Here is a 27,335-nt window from a genome sequence, read left to right as displayed (position 1 = left end):
GCGTTGATACCGCACGATATTTAGATGGGTTTCAATATTGGTGTGCTGTTACACCATTGATCAATTTTGCTTTTGTTGAGATCCAATTTGGGGATAGAGTGTTGAGGCAATTCCACTTCCACCAACCTATTCCACGGAGTCCATGGGCTCATGACCTCCTCCAAAACTTAGATGGTCGTCGTCCAGTGAATTGGGTTGAGACGCATGACGACCTGCACAGATTTGATGGTCGTCGTAAAGAAAGCGTTAATTGGGTTGAGAAGCATGTAACTTACATTAATGCTTGGAACAATAGGGCTTCATTCATGCCAACTCTTGACGCCATTCAAGACGACGACTTTAATTTTGAGACTTCGGCTTACCTTGCTTATTTTTTGGATAATGGAAAGCCGTTCCTCACAACAATAGTAGAGAGGCGACAATTTTTGAGGTTTAAGAAAAGATTTGGTAAAGCTGAATACTCTCTACCGAGTGGGAGTGGGAGTTCATCTCTACAAACTGAAGCGGAAATGACCGATGTGGATAATAGCGCACCACAATCGTTGCATCACGCAGTTGATGATTCTACTGGCCCGGCATACATACCGGAGTTTGTGCAACCTGAGGCACCCATCTATTCTCCTACGTTTTCGTCGACGTATGACTTTGAACACATGACAGTTCAAATACCCCCAATGAATGAGGGGGATGGGTACAATACTCCTGAGCCACAACGGCCACAACGTATCAGACGTCCGCCCCGACATTATCATTCAACAACACCCCGACATCGACAACAATTGTAAACTCGTTTGCTATTTATTACAAATTATTTATTGAAATTAGACTACTTTTTTAACCTTAACAATGATTTTTAGTATCAAATCATTACTAGTATCAAATAATTAAATATTTAGTAAATCAACTATTTTAAATCATTAATAAATTCGACTATGTATAAATTTAAACTCAGTAATCCACACTTGTACACTCATTTGTTAGTATTAAATCATTATTATAAATCATTATTATAAATAATTACTAAATAATTATTATAAAATCATTATTATAATGATTATTATCAAATCATTACTAAATCATCAAATCATTAAATATTTAAATCATTATTAAATCATTTTTATAATGATTATTACTAAATTATTATTATAATGATTATTATCAAATCATTACTATAATGATTATTATCAAATCATTACTAAATCATCAAATCATTAAATATTTAAATCATTATTAAATCATTTTTATAATGATTATTACTAAATCATTATTATAATGATTATTATCAAATCATTACTATAATGATTATTATCAAATAATTACTAAATCATCAAATCATTAAATATTTAAATCATTATTAAATCATTTTTATAATGATTAATAAATACATAGAAATACATATATGATTACTAATGATGAGGCCTATATCTTGGTAAATTAGGACAATTGTTTTTTGAATGGCCTTCACCCCTACATAATCCGCATCTCTTTGCTTGACCTCTCTCTATAGCATGAAAATCCATACTGGTATGAATTCGAGTGGACTCAGGTCGACCCTTTGGACTTCTGCGAAGCATTGGATTTGGTAGCCATTCATCATGATCCTTTTTGGGCCAATATGATTCATTTGGGATCTGTCTGAACACATAGCTGTAGACATTTAATATCCTACGTAGGTGGAAGCATTCATCAACATAAGTGTATGCGCTTACACCAGCATACATACATGCAGCGACTGCATGAGCACATGGATATTTCCATGCCTGAAAACGACCACAATCACACCATTTGTGTCGTAAATCAACTCTAAATGTTTGGTCTTCTCCTCCGACGTTACGACGTATGCACGACACGACAAAAGTATGACCAACTCGGTCGAAATTATGAACAACCATTGATGTTGCCAATCGCTCATTTGCTTCCATTGATTCCACCACTGTAGGAGCCCAAGTTTTACCTCTATTTATGAGACTCTCAATTTCCTTGCCTTTGTCCGACCAAACTTTACCCAGTCTAAAGTACGTCTCTTTCACCACACTCGCTATTGGGAGATGGCGTGTACCTTTTAGTACCGAATTAATGGCCTCAACAAGGTTTGTGGTCATATGTTCGTATCTCCGACCTTCATCGTATGCTTGCGACCATTTTTCCCGCGGTATTTTTGAAGCCCACTTCCAAACACGCTGATCATCGTAAAATACCTTCAAATTCTCCAATCTCTTGTCAAAATTTGGTCGACGTAGTTCGTATCCTGTTCCATAATATATTGTGTTAAACCGCACTTAAAAAAACCACGTAAAAAATATACAAATATTGAAAATAAAACTTACCCATGCTGACTATCTCGCTACGAATATGTGCGTTATGAAACTGGTCGATACTATTCTTGCCAATATGACGGATACAAAATGTCGGATATGCATACGGAGGTATCCAACGACTTCCTGGTCGTTCAATTGCCGCCAAATACCCGTTCCTCTATCGGATATCAAGCAAACTCCATCTTCACGAACGACATTGACGTAGATTGGTCAGAAAGAAATCCCAAGCCTCTGTTGTCTCTCCCTCAACAATGGCGAATGCAATTGGGAAGATATTTCGCTCACCATCTTGAGCAACTGCCATCAAAAGTACATGCCTATATTGACCATACAACCACGTACCATCTACTTGGATCATACGTTTGCAAAATGGAAATCCTTCAATACATGCCTTGAATGCCCAAAATAGTCTATGAAATATTTTCTTCCCTGGCAGAAGTTGACCTTCTTCGTCATATGCGGGCATGGTTTGAGACTTCACTATAGTTCCTGGGATAAATCGCTTCATTGCTTGTAGCAAATGTGGTAGCTCATTGTACGATGTATCCCAATCTCCATACGTCAACTTCATTGCCTTCATTTTCGCATTCCACACCTTGCCATATTTTACTTGATATCCAAATTGGCTTCGAATAGATGCAGCTAACACTGAACAAGATATCCTTGGATCCTTTTCAACCATCGCCTTCACGTATTCACATATTACATCGGAGTCCAATAGTCGGTGGTCTTGTTCGATGGAGTTTCGCAAACATGTGTGCGAACCATTGTACCTCGTGATGACCCAAACATCGTGCCTTTGATTTTTCGACACTCTGATCTTCCACTTGCACTCTGGGCCATATTTTACACACTTTGCGTATAGGGTTTTCTGGTTGGACTCTGCAACATGGACATCAACATGGCATTTGATGCAGTACTCTTTAATCGCCAGCGTAGCTTCATTTTTTCCTCTGAATTGCACCCCAACTGAAAATTCACCAGAATTATCGAATGATTCAGTCATTTGGTACGGAGGTAAATGTGGCATGTCTGGGAATTCAGGTGCCCTCATTGCATCATAATCTATCTCGTACATGTGAGGAGTAGCTTCATACGGTGTCGGAACTTCATCAATTGCACCTCCACCAAAAATATTTTCGTCGCCGCCCAAAACGGGTTCTTCAGTTTCTTCATCTTCGCTTGAATCATCATGAATTTCTCCCCATCGATTTTCAGCGTCATTATCAACAACCAATTCCGGTATGTTTCTCGTCTCATACTCTGCTGCTGTAGATGTCCCCCCGACTTCATTTACACTTTCCAATAGTGCCATAAAACTGTTCGGGAACCTGTATGTCGGCTCCTCAAACTGACTATATAAAGCCATTTCAGATGGATTTTGAGCCACACCTCTTGATGACTCAGGAACATCACATATGTTACGCACATCAACAAATAATTCAATAACTGCTATATTGGTTGACTCATGTAATCCAACCATGGTTCCAATATCATCATCTTCTTCAAGTGGAACTGCAGCATATCTGACTGGGTTAGAGCATATCATAAACCTATACCTCAAACCATCAACTGCAGCTCGAATTTTTCTTTCTATCTTATGCTTCATTTCTATAAATGTGATGTCTTTTTTGAACATCATATTTATTGGTTTTTCAGACTGAAAAACTACTCCGACCTCATTTTCCATAATCTGTCCATTATAATGGACAATCGTGAAAAAGTTGCTGCTCATTTTCTCTACAAATAAAAAAAAATTAATTTAGATTAAAAAATTAGATAAGATAATTTCATAAATTATTAAATATAAATAATATACTATTATATTAATGATCAAATAAATTTATCATTTAACTTGATTGATTGCTTACTAATAAACCTAATAATGATTTGATAATTACTATTAATCTAATGATTTGATATTTAATGATTTAATAATAATATGATTTAGTCATAATCACTAATAATTATTTATTATAAATATTTAATGATTTTGATTTGATACTAATCATTTAGTAATTATTACTAATAATAATAATTAGTTTGATAATATTTTTTATTTTTTAAAAATATCAAACAAATTTGTTAGGCAAAACTATCGATATAATGTTCTCGAAATAATTATTTCGCGAGATAATGCGTTGTCCGGATTATTTCATTCAATTAATTTTTACTTCTTACTAATATACACATACAATGTAAATTAAACAAACTATTTTTAAAACAACACTAAATATTTTTAAACACAATATTTTTTAAAACAGAAATTATCTCGCACAAATTAGTTTATATAATCTAATATAAACTTACTAACTAACTAATTTACACATACACAACAACAAAAAATGGACAACAAAAAATAATAAATTACTCACGTCTTTATGCCTTCTTCCTTTACTTTTTTTTTTCCTGCCTTGTTTCTTTCTTCGAATCAATCTGTACGTGGGCAAATATTGTGAAATAATGTCATGTATGTGTAAACAAAATATTTATTTAAACAACAATAGCTCCCACAAATTAATTTTATATAATCTAATATATTATAATATACCTTAAACTAATAAACTATTTCTTTATTATAATATAACTTAGTTAAAATAACAAACTAATTAAGCACTAATTAATTTTTTTATAATATAACTTCAACTTCAACGAACAACCTAATATACGTTTAAAGACACTAACAAATTAATTAATATTTTTTTATATTTAATAACTTAAACTAAGAAACTAATTAACTAATTTTTTATATAATATAATATATAACTTAAACTAATAAACTATAATATAACTTAAACTAACAAACTAATAATTTATACTAACAAACTAATTAACTAGATTTTAATTTACCCTAAACCCGAAACTAACAAACTAATAATTTCATATAATAAACTAAATTAAACAATAAAAAAATTACCTCACGAACTATGTTTGAGCCTTTATCTTCTTTTCTTCTTCTTCCTTTTCTTTCTCTCGGCAAAGTTTATATGTGCCGGTTCTGCTTGTGCTTCTACCCTAAACCCCATATCCTTTATATAAAGCAACTGAGCGTTGGACAGAGTCATTAAATTTGATTGTTGAAGCAAATAATATTAGCATTGTCGTCTAACTATTGAGCATTGAAAGGCTGACAGCTAAATTAACGCTGCAATAACGCAACTATAGATGCAACACATACAGCTACGGGTGCAGGAATCTCAGCTATGATGCAACGCATGCATGCAGCTACAGCAGCTACGGACCAGACCTTGGTCGCCGAGACTCCATGGCGACCTACCGACCACGCCGCCGTGACCTACACCGTTCGACGTGCATGGCCATGCACAGTTCCCACGTCCCATGCACAGCATGCATCTGCATGGCCATGCACAGCATGCATCCCCTCCCCCATGCATTCCCACGGCCCATGATTTTTGCAAAATACGCACAGGGCACCATGCAATCCACCTTGGAGGTCGCCCGGATTGCATGGCGACCTCCAAGGTCGCCTGGATTGCATGGCGACCTCTAAGGTCGCCTGGATTGCATGGCGTCCTATGGCGATCACTATAGAATTCACCCCATTCCAGCAATTAATCTGGGATGTGCACCATATCGTGAAAAAAAAAATTCGAGAACATTATCTCGTGAATTCACCCCTTTATCTACTTCTTTCACACACCGCCCAACAACAAAAATGTCAGGAAATTTCCACCGGGTCCTCCCCCTCTTTCGGTAATCGGTAACCTCCATATCCTAGGAAAACTTCCACACCATAGTCTTCACGTTCTCGCCAAAAAATATGGAACCATAATGTCAATAAAACTAGGCTATATGCCAACAATTGTGGTATCATCACCCGAAGCAGCTGAACTATTCCTCAAGGTCCATGACGTCATTTTTGCCGGTATGCCGAAAGTCCAATCCGTGGATTACTTGACACGCGGTGCCAAGGGCTTGGCTTTTACCCAGTACGGTTTCTACTGGCGAACGGTAAGAAAGTGGTGTATATTGCATCTACTTAGTGCTTCGAAAGTCGAATGCTTCGCTCATGTCAGGAAGGCGGAGATGGTGTCGTTAGTCGAATCGGTGAGGAAGACCGCGGCGGAGGGTAAAACATTGAACCTCAGCCAGCAGGTGGGTAAGGTTGTTGAAGTGATCATGTCTAGAGTTATTTTTGGACGGTGTATGGATGACAATATCGAATTTAAGCCATTAATTGAAGAGACCGTGCACTTGGCTGGGGTTTTCAACCTGTCGGATTACGTGCCCTTTCTTGCTCCATTTGATCTTCAGGAAATAAAAAGAAGGTCTAAGAGGACAAGTAATGGTCTTCACGCAATTTTCGACAAACTAATCGATGAACATGAACAAGGATCGACAAATACCGAGGAGCGAAATTCTTATACAGATTTCTTTCATGTGATGGTTTCGTTGTTGAACAAGCCGATGAACCCTACCGACAAGGAGCAATACATCATCGGTAGAGAAAACATCAAGGCTATACTGGTGGAAATGGTGGCAGCTTCGTTCGACACCACAACTACAGCCATCGAGTGGACACTTTCGGAACTTCTAAGGCATCCTCGAGTGATGGCTGATCTCCAGCAAGAGTTGGAAACCGTTGTCGGAAGAAATCGAATGGTCGAAGAGTCGGATATACCTAAACTTACTTACTTGCATATGGTCGTCAAAGAGAGTTTCAGGTTGCATCCGTGACGCCAGACAGAATAGTGATTATCCTGTAGGCTAGCTCCGACAGACGATTCACAAGAGAAAATTCGCCCAAAAACCAGAGAAAAAAGTCTCTAGGGTTTAATAAAATATTATAAAATCAATAACTGTCTCAAAAGCAGTCCACAAGCCGGACTGTTATAGCTAAAAAAATCGTCTTTATTCGAATTTTGCCAAAAATAGCAAAAATCGTATTTATTCGAATTTTGCCAAAAATAGCAAAATCCCGAAAATCACTCTAAATTGAAATTCGAAATAAAATAAGCAATCTCCCAAAAATCCGGTCTAAATCGGATTTAAATTGACTTCCTAATTAACAATCGAAATATTACCATAAATAGTAAAAAATAACTAAATCTAGTGATTCGGAGGGGAAAACGGCAGAATTTGAGGTTGAAAAAAAAGGCCACATGGAGCGTAGCTCAATGTGGAGAGCGTGCGCGTCGAAAAGAGCTTTCCGGATTGGGGTCTTATGCGCGATTCTGACACCTGTAGCCAAAGTTATGGCCAAAAGACTGAAACATACTCAAAACGACCCCAATAAGGAACATGTCACAATCAATTCCCGCCTTGCGCTGATCTGCCAACTCATGGTATCTCAGCGCCATCAACGTGCAATCTGACAGCTCAGCATCATCTGTCTCGGATCCCCTGCATCAGTCGCCCCGGGTTGGAAAGAACTCGTCCTCGAGTTCAGAGTAGTGTCATCAGGATCCACAAAACAATGACTCAGGTGCTTCACATTAAAGACATCAGAAGTCTTCAAGTGACTGGGAAGTCGCAACCTGTAAGCATTATCATTGATCTTCTGCACGACCTCACAAGGTCCAATCTTCCGATCCTTAAGCTTATTATACTCACCAACAGGAAAACGATCACGAGTTAATACAGCCCAAACAAAATCACCAACATCAAAAAGTACCTGACGACGATGATTGTCGACCCGAGTCTTGTACTTGGTATTGCTCTCATGAATGGTCTGTTTCACCTGCTCATGGATACCCCGAAGATACTTTGCCATCTCATCTGCTTTAGGACTGAAACGTCCTATACGTGGAATAGGGGCTAAGTCCAACACCCCGGATGGGTTCTGACCATAGACAATCTCAAATGGGCTTAAACCTGTGGTTCTGTTTTTTGATCTGTTGTAGGCAAATTCTGCCTGAGGCAATGCCAAATCCCACTGCTTCGGCTTCGTTCCTGCCAAACACCTTAAAAGGTTTCCCAAACTTCGGTTCACCACCTCAGTCTGTCCATCCGTCTGGGGGTGGTAGGCGCTACTGAAATTCAACTGCGTTCCCAGTTTCCCCCACAGGCTCTTCCAGAAATGACTGATGAACTTAGTATCACGATCTGAAGTGATGGATCGAGGAACACCATGTAAACGCACAATCTCCTTGAAATAGAGATGGGCAATCCGGTCAGCATCCATAGTCTTTCTGCAAGCTACAAAATGAGCCATCTTGGAAAACCTGTCAACCACAACAAAGATAGAATCAGAGGCCCTTTGGGTGCGGGGTAAGCCTAGTACAAAATCCATGCTGACATCGAACCAAGGAGCTTCAGGAACAGGTAAGGGAGTGTACAATCCCGCATTGGTGAGAACTCCCTTAGATCGCTGGCACACATAACAACGGTCCACATAATGGGCCACATCACTAGTCAACTTGGGCCAATAAAATTCAGAAGAGATAAGGGCCAATGTCTTATCTCGGCCAAAGTGTCCCTCATTATGGAGTTCACTTATAATTTGCTGCCTCAATGAACAATCTGGAATGCACAATTGTAATCCACGAAACAGATACCCATTATGCAAAACAAAATCATGACGGTGACCCTCAGTTACCTCCTGAAATATCCTTCCAAAGGAAGGATCAGCTGCATACATATCTGTGAACGTCTCAAATCCTGCAACTTTAGTACTCATGGTGGTGAGAAGTAAGGTACGACGGCTCAGGGCATCTGCGACGCGGTTCAAACTCCCTGCTTGGTGCCTCAGCGTAAAAGTGAATTCTTGCAAGTATGCTACCCACTTGGCATGACGTCTACTCAGCTTGTGTTGGCCATTGATGTACTTCAAGGCCTCATGATCGGTAAACAGAATAAACTCCTTCTGTACTAGGTAGTGACGCCAATGCTTCAGGGACTGAACTATGGCATAGAACTCCAGATCATAAGTGGAATAATTTTTCTTTGATCCCGATAGCTTCTCACTGAAAAAAGCAACTGGACGACCTTCCTGACTCAGAACACCACCAATGCCAACGCCAGATGCATCACAATTTACCTCGAACACTTTGTCAAAATCTGGAAGTGCCAAAACTGGAGCCTCGGTCATCTTCTGCTTGACCAGTTGAAAACTGGCCTCTGCCTCCTCAGACCACTGGAAATCACGCCCCTTGAGGCACTCTGTGATAGGGGCGATCAGAGTACTGAAATTTCTAATGAATCGACGGTAAAAAGACGCCAAGCCATGGAAACTTCGGATGTCATGTAAGGTTCTTGGTCTGGGCCACTCCAAGACTGCATCTATTTTTGACTGATCTGCATGAACACCATCAGTAGACACAACAAAACCAAGAAAAGTCACAGAAGTAGTGAAGAAAGAACACTTCTTTTGATTGATAAACAAGCACTCCGTTTTCAGCATCTCAAAAACAGCACGGAGGTGATCGAAGTGTGAAGTCCATGTCGGACTATAAACGAGGATATCATCGAAGTAAACTACAACAAATTTCCCCATAAAAGGCCGCAAGACCTGATGCATAAATCTCATGAATGTACTGGGCGCATTGGATAACCCAAAAGGCATGACCATCCACTCATACAACCCTTGTGGCGTTTTAAACGCCGTCTTCCACTCATCTCCAGGCCTTATTCTGATTTGGTGGTAACCGCTCTTAAGGTCAATTTTTGAGAAGATCTTAGAACCAGATAGCTGATCCAACATATCATCTAGACGGGGAATTGGAAACCGGTACTTCACTGTAATTCTGTTGATCGCTCGGCTGTCAACACACATACGCCAAGAACCATCTTTCTTTGGCACTAACAGAGCAGGGACTGCCATGGGCTCATACTCTCTCGGATATAGCCCCTCTCCAACAACTCTTCCACCTGTCGCTGCAACTCTTCGGCCTCCTTGGGACTGAGGCGATATGCTGGTCGATTTGGCAAACTTGACCCAGGAACAAGGTCAATTTGATGCTGAATATCCCTCATAGGTGGTAGTCCAGGAGGAAGATCCTCTGGCATCAAGTTAGAGAATTCTGCTAGCAACCGCTGCACCTCTACTGGTAAATCTGTATCCACGTCTACTGCATTGTTCTCGCAAGGTAGCAAGGCATAGACCACGTCGCCATGCTCAATCTCATCTAAAACCTGGACATAGAAAGCAGATTAGTATTATGGGTTACTGGGGTAGGAGTAAGTCCTTCCCGCCGGGGTGCCAACACAATCTTTTTTCCCTTGATGCTAAGGGAATATGTATTCTTCCGTCCATCATGAATGACACTACGATCATACTGCCAAGGTCGACCCAACAATATATGACACGCATCCATAGACACAACATCACACCAGGCATTATCAAAATATTTTCTACCAATTGAAAAAGACACCAGGCATCGCCTATCAACTGTTACCTCACTGTCTTTATTTAGCCATGACAACTTGTATGGCTTAGGATGACGGTCCGTCTTCAACTGCAATTTCTGGACAACCTCCTCGGACACTACATTCTCACAACTGCCGCTGTCAATGATCATTTTGCAGACTTTATCTGCAACTGTGCAAGTCGTGTGGAAAATATTGGTTCTCAACCAATCGTCCCCTGAATCGCCCTTGGGGGTAAGTAGACTCTTGCGAACGACCAGAGTCTCATGACCATCTCCATACAGCACATCATCAGTCTCATCATCGTCATACACGGGTTCGCCAATCTCCTCAGTCTCGTCTTCCACGTTTTCCTCAATCAACAAATTTTTGCCCTTTTGACTAGCAGGCTTCCTGCAATCAGTCGCCCTATGCCCTTGTTCACCACAACGAAAACATCTAATAGTAGGGTTAGAATTACCCTGCGGTGGCTGCTGAGCAGGACGGGACTCTTGAGGGCGAACTGGTCGACTGTTGTGATCGCTCCTGATCACTGGTCTCCTGTTTTGCTGTTTTTCAACAGCAAGTGCACGCTGGTATGCTTCCGAAACACTCCACAATGAATGAAGGCTGAGGACATCTTGCAAGGGCTGGCGTAAACCCCCCAAATATCGCGCCACCATCTGCTCCTCCGTCTCAGATAAATCGTTCCGGGCGACCAATTGGTAAAACTCCTCCGTGTAATCATCGACTGATCGCGCGCCCTGCCTCAACGCATGAAGTCGCTGAAATAAGGTTTGCGTGTAGCCGAAGGGAAGGAAGTGACCCTTCATCTTCTTTTTCATCTTCTCCCAATCAGTGATCTTGGCTTTGCCCTGTCTTTCTCGTGAACGTCGTAACTGTTCCCACCACGCAGATGCTCTGCCCTTGAGTTGATGGCGATCAGTTTCACTTTCACACGATCGGGGACTTCCTTATATTCAAAAATACGCTCCACTTCATTAATCCAATCCACGAATCCCTCGACCTGTAATGTACCAGAAAACTCAGGGAGATCGACCCGAAAACCGAGGTCTCCATGACGCTCCTCCCGACCACGGTGCTCCCGGAATCCTGCGCCCCGGAATCCTGCGCGATTGTGATATGGGTTTTCGAAAGTGGAATTTGTATCGTGATCAGAGGCCTCACGATCCTCTAAATCCTGCGCCGCTAGGCGCTGGGTTAATTCTGCGACTTGCCTCTGCAAATCCGCAATCATCACATCCTGAACGCTGCGATCACGGCGTTGGGCTTCCTCATTCGGAACCTGCTCACGACGACCACGACCACGACCTCCAGCCATTGAAACTGGTGAAATTTCCCAAGAAGATGTTGAAGCTCTGACACCAACTGACGCCAGACAGAATAGTGATTATCCTGTAGGCTAGCTCCGACAGACGATTCACAAGAGAAAATTCGCCCAAAAACCAGAGAAAAAAGTCTCTAGGGTTTAATAAAATATTATAAAATCAATAACTGTCTCAAAAGCAGTCCACAAGCCGGACTGTTATAGCTAAAAAAAATCGTCTTTATTCGAATTTTGCCAAAAATAGCAAAAATCGTATTTATTCGAATTTTGCCAAAATAGCAAAATCCGAAATCACTCTAAATTGAAATTCGAAATAAAATAAGCAATCTCCCAAAAATCCGGTCTAAATCGGATTTAAATTGACTTCCTAATTAACAATCGAAATATTACCATAAATAGTAAAAAATAACTAAATCTAGTGATTCGGAGGGGAAAACGGCAGAATTTGAGGTTGAAAAAAAAGGCCACATGGAGCGTAGCTCAATGTGGAGAGCGTGCGCGTCGAAAAGAGCTTTCCGGATTGGGGTCTTATGCGCGATTCTGACACCTGTAGCCAAAGTTATGGCCAAAAGACTGAAACATACTCAAAACGACCCCAATAAGGAACATGTCACAATCAATTCCCGCCTTTGCGCTGATCTGCCAACTCATGGTATCTCAGCGCCATCAACGTGCAATCTGACAGCTCAGCATCATCTGTCTCGGATCCCCCTGCATCAATCCGGTGGCACCCTTTTTAGTTCCACACGAGTCGACGGAAGATAGCACAGTTAATGGATATTTCATACCGAAAAAGTCGCGAATCCTGGTGAATACTAGGTCCATGGGGCGAGACCCCAAAGTGTGGTCGGACAATGCAGGAGAGTTCTTTCCAGAAAGATTCGAGGATAGCAGCATAGACCTTAGAGGACATGATTTCCAACTCATCCCTTTTGGAACTGGTCGAAGAGGATGCCCTGGAATGCAATTAGGGCTAACCACCATGCGTTTAATTATAGCTCAATTAGTCCATTGCTTTGATTGGGAGTTGCCCGATGCTATGTTGCCTAATCAACTCGACATGACCGAGAAGTTTGGTCTCTCATTGCCCAGGGCTAAGCATTTGTTTGCAAAGCCAACCTATCGTTTAGTTGGTTAAAATGGTGCAATGTCTGTTTTTGCAGTACATTGCAAAAAAAAAGGCAACCATTACAATCCGGTTGTCTTAGGGTAAGTCCCCAAGTATAAGGTTCTAATTAGGGTTGACATGGCCAATATACAAAGTCACCATGTTAGCAATAGTTGTTTATAATAAAAGTTATTGTTACTCTTTCCCCCCTCAACTGTCTCAATTGAATTTCAATTTGATTGAGTTATAAGGGAATTATTAACGAGATTCTATTTACGTTTCAAAAGAAAAAAAAACAATAGTTATTTATGGTACCGACTTCGTTGGTTTCAGAATAAATTGTATTCTATACACGTACTTTATGTTTTTTTAGATATGTTGAATTTAAAAACGATGTGTAGAATTTTAGAAAATATGTGTACGTTCGACCCCCTTGAGATATATATATTTGTTTCCCTTCTGATTCCACATAGTTTTGCATTGATTAATCTAGACTGACTTTTGTCGCACACCTAGTTTTTATTGAATCTCCAAATGAAGATTTTCAATATACACAAAACATCGAACTCAAGAACTACTTAATTATTATTAAAACTTTTATTCTACTTTTTGAATGATATTAAATGTTTAGTAGTAAGTGAATTATATATTTTATTTTCAGAGATAATTATCAAAAATAATTTAATAGGTAATTTTATGTATCAAATTGCACATGTTTATGTGATTTTGTGGGGATTAATATAGATCTATGACATTTTTTATAAATCATTTTCAGAAAGAAAATAAAAAAATTATAATAATAAATATTGACACTCAGCTTACAGGAAAACTCTTAAAAGGTTGAATAAAATAATAAGAATTTATCTTTATTTACAAAACAAAATAAAACCTAAAAATATTTAAAATATTACGTGAGACTTAAAAAAAATCAATTCTTATTAATTCAAAATTTTAGAATGAATATATTTACTTCAATGTAATTTTTATTATTTTATTTTTATCTGAAGATATTATAGAGAGAGGAAAATATAGTTATGACTTATGATTTAAAAGGAATAAAATTCTTCAATAATATTTAAATACAGATAATGATAATAGAAGATCATATTCATCTATAGCCCACCATCCACGACAAGTCGCTCCAACCCCACTCCATTATCTACAAAATATATTCATCTGCCTCCAATTAGATGTGAAGTCCACCCGTTAAAATTCCTATAATTAATGTATAATTGTTAATGGATTTCATTTTTAAACGTATTTATATTTTATTTTAAAGCATCTGATGGATTAATTTGTAATCACCGACATCACGATATAACTGTTGGTACAGTGAAATTATGGTTGAAACCCCACTTGGTGAATGCATGTAAATTCCCAAGTGGGAAACATGCTCAACTCTCAAGCAAAACAAGCATGAACATCATACTTTTAGAATGGCTAACTGACATCTTTAGTTTTACCATATCATTGAACTAGTTCTGAAATTAATGCAGTAACAATACAAAGTAAAGAAAATTAGCCTTGGAATTCATAACAAATCAACGTGAGGAATGAATAAGTTCATGTGATTGCTTCGAGACGTGACGGAACCATACAATACTAGACACTTATGATGGTTGGTATAGTTTAACGAACTTACACACTCCAAGGCAAAGTTTTAACTTTTAAAGGCTCTCCTCAAGTAACTAAAGCCACATAACAAGCGTTCTCGTCATTTGTGCATCTAAATTGCAAGTTATATTATATATATGCTAAGCAAAAGAAGCACAAGCATTCCTTGGTCAAAATCTAAGTTCACAATCCAAAGAAGCCAAGCTCACTGGCCTTCTCCTTCTCAAAAGTCTCAAAATATTGATAAATGATTGTGACTGCAAGAAGTATACCGGTTCCTGACCCAATTGCTCCCATAAGATCTGCAAGAACTGTGAGTGCACCGATGCACATGCCTCCGAATGCAGCAGCTGTGGGAATGTAACGGTTCAGCTCTTTCTGTAAGCTTGCCTCGCGATGGCCAGGCATAACCATTTGTTGTTCCTGAAAAATAGCAGAAAAATGATTCCTCAAACGCTAAATGAAGAGTAATGGTACCTCAGCTGATGAACTGCATGCATAGCATGCTCATTTTCCTGGTGTACTCAATCATCCCAGGAAAGGACTGCAAAGTTAATTTTGGTATGAGGGCTTAAACCTTAGAAGCTTAAGGAAAACTTGCCACATTATTTCACTAAAAAAAGCGCACATATCAAAATACATATTCCGTGCCAGGTATAATTTTAATTATTGTGTTTCGACTAATTAAAAAAGTATGTAAATTTTGCTTTCTGCAAAAAGGTTACTCCGAGTTTTTAGCTCATAGTTAGAACTAAAACCAATAATTATAAAGTGAAAACACAAAAGCAAATCTACAGAAACAAAGTAAATCTAAAGATGAATTTGAAAGAGTAGATCACAAACCCTGAGCTGCTTGGCAACATCTCTAGCAGATGACCCTGAGACTTCAATCCAAGTTTTTGAGAACAATGCACACGCTGACAACATAAACACGAGATAGAACAACGCATGAAAAGGATTGGCTGCTATATCAGCTAAGCTGCAAGATAATATAGCAAGAAGAGTCGGCATAAGTTGACAAGGAAGATTCCCAAATTACAAAGTTATTAACCTAAAAGAAGTGTCAGCACTAGAGACCATGCTGGAAAATTTTTTTTCTCCTGAAAATAGTGAAGGTTCAAATCACCTTGATGGTGCGGTGATATAATATGCAAGGCCACCAACAGGAATGGATTGACCATTTGAATATTCAGATTCCTTCCACTTGCCCAAGAGATTCACAAAAAAGTTTCCACTGTACCTTCTGTACAGTAACTGCAGAGGGATACATGGTTAGATGTATTATATTAAAAAGTAACAGACCTAGATGGTCATATGTATACAAGTAAACTCCAGTACCTGAGAGATGAAGTAAAGATTTGTAACAAGAGCAGAATGTAGAATGATGGGCATGTTAGAGGTGTAGAAGAGCTTGATAGGATATGAACCCTGCTGTCCACGGGCGTTCTTTGATCTCACAGGCAAAACCACTCTGAACCCTTGGAAGTAGATAACAATTAGAAAAATCAAGACTGTAGCAAGCAGATTTGTCACATTTGGAAGATTCTGTCGATAAAAGGCTTCTCTGAGAGCATGAATCTTGTTATCTCGAGTCAAAAGATTATGGACAAATGCAATAACAGCTCCTTCAAACTCTGCACCTCTTCCTGCGTTAATCGTTGTGGGGCTAAATGCCTTCCAGATTATGTTTTCACTGCATATCAATCAAATCTCTTTTGAGTGTTAGCAGTTGTAATTCTACCAATGATTACATCATGGAACAGCACTCAGCTACATAATATAATAGTAAGACCACAAGAATCCTTGGTGAACCTTTTTTTAGTAGATTAAGAAAGCAAAGATAAGAATTAAAATCTACAAATGCTCACCAGATGTTTGTTGCAATGAAAAGGGAAATTCCAGAACCCAGACCATATCCTTTCTGAAGAAGTTCATCCAGACACATGACAATGATAGCAGCAAAGCAAAGCTGAAGGATGATGAGAATGGCATTTCCAACTCCAAGTTGGCCAACAGTACCATACATCCCAGAGAGAACATAGGCAACCGCCTCGCCAATGGCTATCAAGATTCCCAACAACTTTTGTGCCCCATTTCTGGAAAGAAAAAGTACTCAACTACTCATCATACATAATTATACATCTTGGACACTAAAGAAGCAATTTGCAGCTTAAGGGGAAAAAAAAACCTGACTGCTTAGCAAAACCTCTAAGAGGTAAAGCATGAACACAGGTGCATGCATGAGTAATGCACATGATGCACACCAAAAGAAGCTCTCCTGCATGGAGAATATATTATATTCTCCACGAGACTTATCATAACATCATTTTAAATCAACCCTGAAGGACAAGAATCAAGCTGCTATCATCAGCAAAGTTTCTGATTCCATTGTCTGACAACCAATAACATAAGAGTAAAATTCTAATTACAGTCATGAGAAGCCATCAATATTGAGCAACAGAGAGTCAAAAAAAAAAGTAACCAATCATCATTCGGTGACAATAGTTACCTCAATAATAATAATAATAATAATTAAAAAAACATAAATAAAGTTCACACCCTTAAAGAATACTTACAAAAGGGCTCGATCTTCACGGACATTGTTGTCCACTTCAATGATTTTCGAACCAGCCAGAAGTTGCATCACCAGTCCAGACGTCACAATGGGAGTGATTCCAAGTTCCATGACAGTCCCACGACTTGAAGCGAGAATAACACGCATCCAATAGAATGGATCTGCACCAGTTGTAGAATGTATGCCATACAGTGGGAGCTGGCTACAAACCAAGAAAATGAAAAGAGAGATCACAGTGTATATGACTTTCTCTCTGAAGGGAACTTTCCTGTCAGCACTCTGAACTTCAGGCAGGAATGAAAGAAAGGGTCGTACAAGATGAAGCACTCTAAATCCACTCCCCATCTTGTTTTATCCAACTGTAAAAAAATAAAACATATTAGTTAAAACAGAACAATATTGTCAAACATCTCAAAGTAGAACGATATCTAACAAGAAACAATGGAGAGGTAAAATACACCAGAAAATTTTAATCTATTCGGGAACAGAAGAGAGAAAGATTCAAATACTGCTGACAAAACTTTAATATATATAGAACTCCTCTTTGATTACTCATTCTCATATCCATAAAAAAAATTGCCCCTTTCAATTTTATTTGAAAGACAGCAGTTTCACAGTTGAAAGGAACATCAAAACATAAATTCCATAAACATGCATATATGAGCAAGAAGCTCCAAAATCCGCAACTAAATTAAAGGAGCTGTTCCTCTCCAATAGTTTTCCAACCAACAAACTTCAATGAGCTCATCAAAAATTTCACCTAAACAAGCGGTATCAAACGATCTAAAGGTTCCACTTTTAGCTGGCCCTAAATTCCTAACAGATGCACCGGAAAAAAAAAACTACAGATTTGGAAAGTACTGAAAGGGATCTAAACTCAGAAAATTGCTTCAGATCCTCATTTCCTTAAAACAACTTATCCTTCAACTAGCAAAAAATATAAATTTCCGCTATACTTCTAGGCCCTAATCAATACCCATAAGAAAAATTAGATCTTTAAAAGAAAAAACAAATCACGAGTAAAATATAATTAAGAAGGCTAATAGAAAACAAAGTGAAGCAAAAAATATGAACTTGGAATCATAATCATCTTCAACAGCAACAAAGCTCTATGATCAGAAATGAGGCTAACCGTAAGCACTGTAAATGCAGGAAGCGTACCGTAAAGAGAAGGTGAATTCGTAAATTCTGAGGGGAAACTGTTCTGGCTGGGTTTTTAAGGAGGGTTCCGTGCAAGGCTCCGTTACTGTTGGTTAAATACACGACGTCGGGCGAATGAGGATAAGACGCGTGGACTGTGAGAGTGACGTGGACAGTAGGCGGCAAGTTTGCAGGATAATTGTCAAATTTGTCAATTGTCAACGGGAAGTATTGCAGTACTTGGCACGTTCATTCATTTTTTGGATATTATAATCCCTAATTTGGACGTTTTTGTTAAGAAATCTGATACACATAAATGTACCGTACGTCTATGATTGGCTTTTTTTTACTCAAATATTATCAAAATAAAAAATAATATAAAAATAAAATTTATTTTAAATAATTTTTTATCACTTAAGATAAAGATGTGTGTCATGCTTATGTACAAGCACAAATTGAACTAAAATGAATGAAACAAAAAGAAGAGATGATGAATATAAAAAAAATTATATGAATTTTGTTAAAAAAACCACACGTAGTGTGTTACAGACACGTAGTTACATAAACTAAACAGTGAAGATGATATACATATATTAATTTTATCTTCAATCATTTGATAAATGTATGTTTAAAATATTATATTAAATAACAATCTCTTATATCTAAACAATATGAGATTTAAAAAGTATATCACAGTTTTCAATTGTTTAAATATTATCTTTTAAGAATGCATATATTGAATGATTAAAAATAAAACTAATATACGTTTGTTATTTGACTTATACTCGTATAAATATATTTTGACAGATATCATACATGTTTATTTTTTAGATAAAATTTCATTTAATTTTAAGACTTCTTATATTAAATGACAAAGATGACAATATAACCCAAAGTAATTATGAAATTACAATTTAAGTATATGGTTAAATTAAAAGAATAAATATATAACTAAAATAATAAATATAAGAGTAAAACATATAAATGATCCCTGGCTATAAGATGTTGTTTTGTTGAGTATTCCGACTATTAAAAGTTACAAAATAGTTCCTCGATTATAGGACGCTATTTTGTTGAGGCCACTGACTATCAAAAGTTACAAAAATGGTCTAAACTTGTCATTTTTCGTTAAAAAAATTGACAGTCGTCTCAGCTAGACTTTAGCATGTTGATTGTGATATAATAAAATCATATTTTAATGATGTCTAGTAGCATCGTTGTTGCTTTCAAGCACTGGCTCAACAATATAATGTAAATGGAGAGTCGATCTACAAAATACAATTCAAACGATTATGTGATCAGATTTTATCAAATCCAAGTCAACAAGTTAACGTCCAACTCAGACAGTTACTATTTTCTTAACGAAAAAGGACGAGTTTGAAACAAATGAATAGTCAGGTGACCATTTTATTATTTTTAATGGTTAAAGGACACAACAAAATAATATCATATAGTCGAATGATCATTTTGTAACTTTTAATAGTATGGGGACTCAGCAAAGCAACATCTTATACTCGAGGGACCATTTGTTATTTACCCTAAGCATAATTTATGGGCTTCCTATACATTTAGGCGTTATTAAAAATGGGGAAAAAGTTTTGAGAAGGACTTAATTGTTAGAAATTAAAGCTAAATGGATTTATTTGTAAAGTTAAAAGGATAAAATAAATGAATTGAAGCCCAAGAAAAAGTTAGAAAAATTAATAAAAAGAAAAAACGAAAAATAAAGTCACGGAGAAGGAACATGACAGCCTACCACCACTCTCAATCGATTCACGATTATTATTATTATATATATTTTCTCCTTTTATTACATAATTATTTACTCAATCATAAATCAAATTTCTCCTTTAATTCAACTCACCGGAAACCGCAGCCTTTTAACCACCGGAACACATTTATTCTCCTTTTCTCTCTTCTCAAAATAAACTTTGACTTCAATCAAATTTCAATGAACAAGAATTTGCTTTGAAAAAGAAACAGAAATTTCCTTTTTTGGGTTTCGGAAATTGTGGGATTTTGGTTTGGGGTTTTAGAAGAAAAGCAGAATGGGATGTGCAGGATCGACGCCGGCCAAAGGTGACGGTGAGGCTATTTTTCTTTGTTTGCTTTGGTCTTTTTTCTTGTTTGGTTGCTATGAAAATCGTTGGGAAAGTTGGAAGCTTACAGAACAATGACAACATCTGTGAATTGTTTGAGCTCGAGAAAACATTGAGCTAAACTAGTCAAATTCTAGATTAATTGGAAAAAGTTTCTGATATTTTCTAAGCAGCTAAAAGGCTGCTGCTTGAATTTCATTTACTTGTTTATTTTTGTTTCAGAAAAAAAGGAAAAAAATGGGTCTGAGAGTTGCTAAATTTGGGATGATTTTTTGAATGTTCGATCATTAGCTTGCTATTAGTATTGAATTTGTTTCCCAGCAGTTCTGAATTTTCTAATGTTTTCCATTCAGCTTTTCAATAAAGAAATATGGCATTTTTGGAGTTGCAAGAAACTGCATTGTTAGTTAGTTTATTACTGTACTATTTTGCTTTTGTATTGAGATTCAATATTTGAAACTTTGGAGATTCATGATCAAATTATGCTACAAAAAGGAGGAGGAGAAAAAGGTATTGGCTGCATGAAATGGGCTATATTTGATTATATTTTCATTTATGTTATTGTCATATGTATATTGGCGGATCAGTTTAGCACAATTCATAATCATATAGGAAACTTTGTTTTGGTCTAAAGAAGGTCTCGGTTTGGGGTGAGGAGAAGGGATTATAGATGTTGAATTCTAATCTCAAACTCGCTGAACGCCACCTCTTAAGGGTGGCTATATGAATCCATTGATTAAGGTCCCAATTCTTATCATGTAGGAAACTTTTATTTGGTATCTTCAAAACAAGTAGTGCTTGTGTATTTGGGTGGTTAGTTTCTTGTTAACATCTGTGAACTAATTAACTAATTCTTTCTGGTAAACATGCAATATGAACTCACGCTTTTAGATTTGCATTTGAAGTTTACGTGTAGTAAATGATACAGTGAACTCTTTTGGATCCAATAGGGAATGTGAAAAAGATCCGGAAGCCAAAACCTTGGAAACATCCTCAGCTGATAACGAAGTCTCAACTTGTGCAGATGCGTGAAGAGTTCTGGGACACTGCACCTCATTATGGTGGAAGGGAAGGTAATTGCTACCTATAACATATAACCGCTAATGACTCTGTTACTAGAAATCAACTGTTAGGTTCTATGCATAAGATTATGAGTATCTATCCATGATTATCAATTTTATAGGTGAGAAGAAATTTTGTTGATCTTGAGTTGACCAAATAGAGAAAACTTGTCATTTTTACTTAATGAGTAAACTCAGAAAATACTGAAGCACTGAGTGAATGATTCTTATAAGGCAACTAACCCACCAATATGCTGAGCTAGTCATGTTTGGATATGTTTTTATGGAAAACTGAATCAGACTGAATTGATCTACTTCCTTTCAAGTTGGTTCTGAAATCAGACCCTGGATTTTAAATATGAAATTATAACTTATATACTTGGATTCATGCAATCATGTGTATTCTTGTACATCCATTAAGCCCCTTGTCCCCCATATGTAACGTTAAGAGCTTAGATTATCTGAAATATTACTTAAGAATGCATGGGAATCAACTAAAACTGAAAAGTATAAACTGCGTAGGCCAACTCTTTTACTAATCGGGCTACTTTCAATTTTTATATCCCAGAAGGAAAATAAAAGGAAAACTGAGACAAAGAAGTTAATGAACAGCTGAAAATCTTGTAATTTTGGAAATTTAGACCAATCTTGGAACACAAATCAGTCCATTAAAACATGAATTCTGAGAGGGTTTAACTATACGTTAAAGATAACTTGTTTTAGTGTTGATTGATGAAAGTAGAGTTATTAATGGGAACTAAAGGTCTCATTAGAATGTTCTCCACGTATGTGATTGTCAAACTAAACATTGATATTTAGGAGATTCTGATAGCAGCGTCAATTCACTTCCCAGTTAAATACACAGGCAGAGTAAGTTGTACCAAGTGAAAGATGACGTAGTTTATAACTCTTATGTCACATGTGTTCCAGGAAAACCGACTTTTTAGTTACACTCACTTTAATCAAAATCAGGTCTTACTGAAAGCTTACAGTGATTTTTTAAAATCATTAGACTAAGTACAAACTCTCAGTACTTGGTGACAGCAATTGAGATTCTAATTATTGACTATGATTGCAAGATGGATGAATGTCTTCCAAGGTAGGCAAATACATAAGTAGGATATGATTTTGAAAGAAATCAAAGAAAAGAATCGGAGAAACTAAGGGGAGAGTTTTAATAGAAATGGAGAAGAACAGAGAACCAAGGAAGAAACTTCAAACAATAAAATGATTTTAAAAAGAATCAGGAATAAATAACACATGCTGTATCTCTTCAATTTCTTTTCTCAACAAGAAATCTGGTTTCTTTGCTAAAATGCTATGTAGTTTTACTGTAGAATTGAAACACTAGAAGTATATGATTGAAAGTGAATTGAACAGGTATGGTTTTCTTAATAGCCTACTTTTAGTAGAGCAATTTTACTTTTAATCTGTATGATGTAATTAATTTGCTTTTACTTCTCATGGATCTGGATTGTAAATGTCAACTTCGTTGACGCTAGAGATCTGGGATGCACTTCGAGCTGCTGCCGAAGCTGATTTAACCCTTGCTCAAGCTATTGTGGACAGTGCAGGGGTCATAGTGCAATCTGCTGATTTAACTGTCTGCTACGATGAAAGAGGTAAATTTACTCTTTTGACTCGAACTTTGATAAATTATAACCAACTTGAAAATAATTAACTTAGCAAACGTCACATTTTCCAGCTTGAAATTTCTTCTAACTTTATCAACTCTTTTTTACAGGTGCCAAGTATGAACTACCAAAGTATGTTTTGAGTGAGCCAACCAACTTGATCCGAGAGAGTTGAAAATAGAGAGAATACAGAATGCAATGCATGCAAGGGTTGAATGTAAATCATGTACATTCATCTTCTTTGAAACGCTTTATAAACATTAGGGCCGCTCATTTATGTTCTGTTTTAACTTGTGTTTACTTTTGATGTTCACTAGGTTGCTGTAAGTTTCTCTGATGAAAATGATAACATTGGTTTGAATCAAGAAAGAGGTAACAGTTTTCCTCTGGGCATGGATATGCAAAGGTTGCTTATTAGGCTCTTAATGTAGAGATGGTTGTTGTTTGACCCTTGTCTGAACTTGAAGACTATGTATAACATTTTAACAAAACGAATTAAGTATACCGAGTTGAATCAACAGGGTGTGCAATGGCTTAATATCTCTAATTTAGAAACATCGGTTGAGCTCTTGGGGTGCAGATTCCAAACTGTGCACTGTCTGATCATCTGGCTGGTTTTATTGAGGATTTTTGGTATGAAATTCAAATTTTGTTCAATGAAATAGTACAATAAAGGAATAACTAGCCGGGCCTAGCAACCTGTACAACCAAACAGAATGGTCACTAGCGGGAAGATGGGAATAGAAACCGAGCAGTTACAGCCAATTTTCAAGAAAAGATGTATTTGCTTAGACAAGCAATTTGTGGCAAAAGGAAACAGACATGATAAGCAATTGTGAAAATACAATTCTTGCTACAAGGCAAAAAATGAGAATTAGCAAAATTAAACAGAAAACAGCATAACTAGTAGAAAGAGAAAAAATTCCCCTGAAATATCAGAGCCAGGTTTCGATCCTGGGACCTGTGGGTTATGGGCCCACCACGCTTCCGCTGCGCCACTCTGATATGTTGGTATGTTGTTGAAACTAATATTATTTAATTATATAAATTGACATCATTCTCATTTTTTTTGTTCAGTAACACTATTTAAAAAACATTTATATCAATCCCAATGTTTATATTAAAAAATAATTTATATTTTTAACTGTTTTAATCATTATAATTTTTTATTTAAACTTTTTTAATATATATCTTTTTAACTCCTATGAATGAACCTCAGGAAAAAAAATATCTGTTCATAGTATAATTTATGGTTAATCTTTTTTATATAATATTTAATTTTTATTTGTAGCTTTATATTTTAATCTTGCTCATTTGTAAAATTTTGAATTTGTTCTATAAACAATAACTTGTACTATTAGATTGAAATACTGAAAAATTACATCACGAACTTGTAAATATGTACTTAAATAGATTTAAGTAAATATTTAACATAAATAGATAACAGGCATGAATACACATTTTTCAGCCATGAAAAAAAAAACACTTTTAACAATGCTATATATTTTCACTTCTACCTATGTTAGAATGTAGAATGCATTGTCCTATTTGAATTGAACATTGAACTCCTATAATACAACCATGTTTGCAGAGCATGATTGAACAAAAGATGTTGACCTTCACCAGCACTTACTTGACCAGTCTCCTTCAGTTTTACAGCGTAATGGACACGAACCTGATACCAAGAAAAGATGTTAACATAAACAAAGCTCAAATAGCTTGATAAATAATTATCAAAGATATTGTTTGGAAATAAATCTCATGTTTATTTTAGTTAAATTAACAACAACCTCTTCATCGTTTCCGTTTAATATCATCTAGAAACTTCACTTTGATCTTCTTTAGCTTTATCACAATCTCTTTCATATCATTCCTCTCATCTGGTACTTCTGCTGAACATTCTAAGCCGACTTGCAAAATGAACAAGGCACAGTTGTTGATTGCTGAACGTTCCCCCCTCATTAGTGCTAAGCAGATTCATGTCTACAACTTGAATTAGCGGATTTGATATCGACTCTTTCACCCAACTCTTCAAGCTTCTTTCTCCTGCAAACATTTCATCTGTGGGTTTTTTTCTCGTGACGGTTTCCATCAAAAGAATACCAAAACTATACACGTCGCCTTTTGTCGAAACAATTCCATCTATTCCATACTCTGTGTATGAATGCATAAGAACATCATCATTATTGAATGATCATGATAGTGAAAAACAAATTCAATAAATAAACTAGCATTATAAAGGGAAAAAATGAAACTTGGGGTTTAATTAGAAATAATATCACCTGGTGCCATATACCCAATTGTCGCCATTGTCATGGTTTGATTCATCGAGTCCTCGTTGCATAAGAGTTTTGCAATTCCAAAATCACTCAAACGTGCAACCATATCTTCATCTAACAGAACATTGCTGGTTTTCAAATCACAATGAACAATGGGTGTTTCATTACCATGATGAAGATATTACAGAGCGGATGCAATATGTATCAGTATGTTCAACCTTTGTAGGATGTCCAGAGAATGGTTATCGGAATACAACCATTTATCAAGACTCCCATTAGGCATGAACTCAAGCACTAAGGCTTTGAAATCAAAATCATTAGAGCAGCTACTAATGATTTTGATTAAATTCCGGTGACGAATATTGCGGAGAACTTCACATTCAACATCGAAGCTCTTAAAAGCTCCTTCTAACTTATTGTCCTCAAGAGAAAGACCCTGCAACTCTTTTAATCTTCCGATTGTGGGGGGAATGGATCCCGCCAATTTATTGTTGGCTAGCTCGACCCTTATCAAGCTACTTAAGTTACCAAGTTCACTCGGGATCCTACCACTAATGTTGCACCGAAAACCATAGAAGATCTGAAGAGAACCTGAGAGATTCCCTAACAAACCTGGAAGTTCACCACTAATCAATGGGTTGTGGCCGAATTTCAACTTCTCTAAGCCTCTGCAGTTTGTCAAAGAAGAGAGAAATCTCATTTCCAAGGAAATCAAATTATTTTCCTCCAGGTTGAGTGACCTTAAATTTCGTAGATTCCCAAGATCATTAGGAATGGACCCCGAAAAGTAATTACTTGACATTTCAAGCAAAGTGAGCTTGGAGGCATTACCTTGGAAGTGATTATGATCAATAGCTAAGCATTGAAGCTTACTCAAATTGCCAATTTCTCCTTGTAGCTTCCCCTCCAATTGGTTATACGATATGGATAAAACTTGCAACTCTCTGCCCTTGAATAAATTAGCTGGAATTCCACCAGAAAGCCTGTTAACACTCAAGAACAGGATTTTCAAATTTGGAAGATGATCAAACATTTCCTTTGGAATATGACCGGTGAGATTATTGAAGGAGAAATCTATATATTTTAGCGAAGGTAAATCGCGTGAAACAGAGGGTATGGAACCAGTGAGCATGTTATTGTATAGAAAAAACACCTGCAACGAAGATATATTGAAGATGGAGGAGGGTATTGAACCTATAATCTGGTAGCTCAACTTCTCTGGCTTTGACAAATTGCCTAAAGAGAATGGGATAACACCTTGGAAGCTGTTTTGGTACAAAATCAGCGTTCGAAGTTGAGTTAAAGATCCCAACCACGATGGGATTTCTCCACTGAAGCTGTGTTACCAAAGACTAAATGTTTCAGCCGGTGCAAATTGGATAACTGGACAGGTAATGTGCCATGGAAACTATTATTCCTGATGGAAAAAAGAGAAAGGAATGATAAATTCCCTAATAAGTGGGGAGGAAGGGTGCCAACGAGTCCCAACCCGGTGAGGTCCAGAGCTGTGACTCTGCGGTGCTTGGATCCGCAACTGACACCGAACCAATTGCAAACAGGGGTGGAGACTGACCAATTAGTTGCTAATACATTTTCAGGGTCGTGACTGATATGGTTTTTCAATTCAAGAAGTGCTGATTGGTCTGTAACTATGGTGGTTGATTTCAGAGAGAAAGTAGTCATAGAAGAATGGAAGATGATGAGAAGAACTAAGTTGAGAAAAGTGATGGCCATTTGATTTTGTGAAGCTAACAAAAAAGGCACAATTGAGTTTGGTAGATAGATAATGCATTCTTTATATACACTAGAAAGATGACTAGGCGACAGAACAGGGACGCGTAAAACAGGCAAA

The 27,335-nt window shown here is 37.1% G+C and overlaps 5 protein-coding genes and 1 non-coding gene across 6 annotated transcripts; 3 read left to right on the top strand and 3 right to left on the bottom strand.

Annotated features, from left to right (window-relative positions):
- Nucleotides 1-5,975: 5,975 nt before the first annotated feature.
- On the top strand, nt 5,976-7,016 carry LOC120127761 (cytochrome P450 CYP736A12-like; the record flags this gene model as incomplete). The annotated part of the gene is made up of 1 exon (XM_039145595.1): nt 5,976-7,016. A coding segment is annotated over one exon (1,041 nt), but the record flags the coding sequence as incomplete, so codon positions are not given.
- Nucleotides 7,017-12,796: 5,780 nt separating this feature from the next.
- On the top strand, nt 12,797-13,111 carry LOC120127760 (cytochrome P450 CYP736A12-like). The gene has a single exon (XM_039145594.1). It carries the CDS (start codon nt 12,797-12,799, stop codon nt 13,109-13,111), a length of 315 nt encoding a protein of 104 aa, XP_039001525.1.
- A 1,758-nt stretch (nt 13,112-14,869) lies between these two features.
- On the bottom strand, nt 14,870-18,501 carry LOC120127872 (protein transport protein Sec61 subunit alpha-like). Its single transcript, XM_039145677.1, has 7 exons — nt 18,403-18,501; nt 17,272-17,629; nt 16,564-16,791; nt 16,034-16,388; nt 15,822-15,949; nt 15,539-15,674; nt 14,870-15,118 (listed from the first exon to the last, which is right to left on the bottom strand). Exons 2-7 carry the CDS (start codon nt 17,613-17,615, stop codon nt 14,879-14,881), a joined length of 1,431 nt encoding a protein of 476 aa, XP_039001608.1. The 5' UTR covers nt 17,616-17,629; nt 18,403-18,501; the 3' UTR covers nt 14,870-14,878.
- A 1,742-nt stretch (nt 18,502-20,243) lies between these two features.
- On the top strand, nt 20,244-23,603 carry LOC120127873 (ubiquitin domain-containing protein 1-like). Its single transcript, XM_039145678.1, has 4 exons — nt 20,244-20,495; nt 21,460-21,582; nt 23,073-23,192; nt 23,315-23,603. The coding sequence occupies exons 1-4, from the start codon at nt 20,459-20,461 to the stop codon at nt 23,377-23,379; spliced, it is 345 nt and encodes a 114-aa protein (XP_039001609.1). The 5' UTR covers nt 20,244-20,458; the 3' UTR covers nt 23,380-23,603.
- A 534-nt stretch (nt 23,604-24,137) lies between these two features.
- TRNAM-CAU lies at nt 24,138-24,209 on the bottom strand. The gene has a single exon. It is a non-coding gene; the product is annotated as a tRNA-Met (tRNA).
- A 688-nt stretch (nt 24,210-24,897) lies between these two features.
- On the bottom strand, nt 24,898-27,217 carry LOC120127758 (putative receptor-like protein kinase At3g47110). Its single transcript, XM_039145593.1, has 4 exons — nt 26,963-27,217; nt 26,678-26,835; nt 25,487-26,466; nt 24,898-25,358 (listed from the first exon to the last, which is right to left on the bottom strand). The coding sequence occupies exons 1-3, from the start codon at nt 27,215-27,217 to the stop codon at nt 25,665-25,667; spliced, it is 1,215 nt and encodes a 404-aa protein (XP_039001524.1). The 3' UTR covers nt 24,898-25,358; nt 25,487-25,664.
- Nucleotides 27,218-27,335: the final 118 nt, after the last annotated feature.

The sequence above is a fragment of the Hibiscus syriacus genome, unplaced genomic scaffold, assembly GCF_006381635.1.
Source record: "Hibiscus syriacus cultivar Baekdansim isolate YM2019G1 unplaced genomic scaffold, ASM638163v2 tig00110472_pilon, whole genome shotgun sequence".
In the NCBI taxonomy this organism is placed as follows: Eukaryota; Viridiplantae; Streptophyta; class Magnoliopsida; order Malvales; family Malvaceae; genus Hibiscus; species Hibiscus syriacus.
Note: the sequence above shows the minus strand (reverse complement) of the source record. Positions and strands in the feature narration are given on the sequence as shown.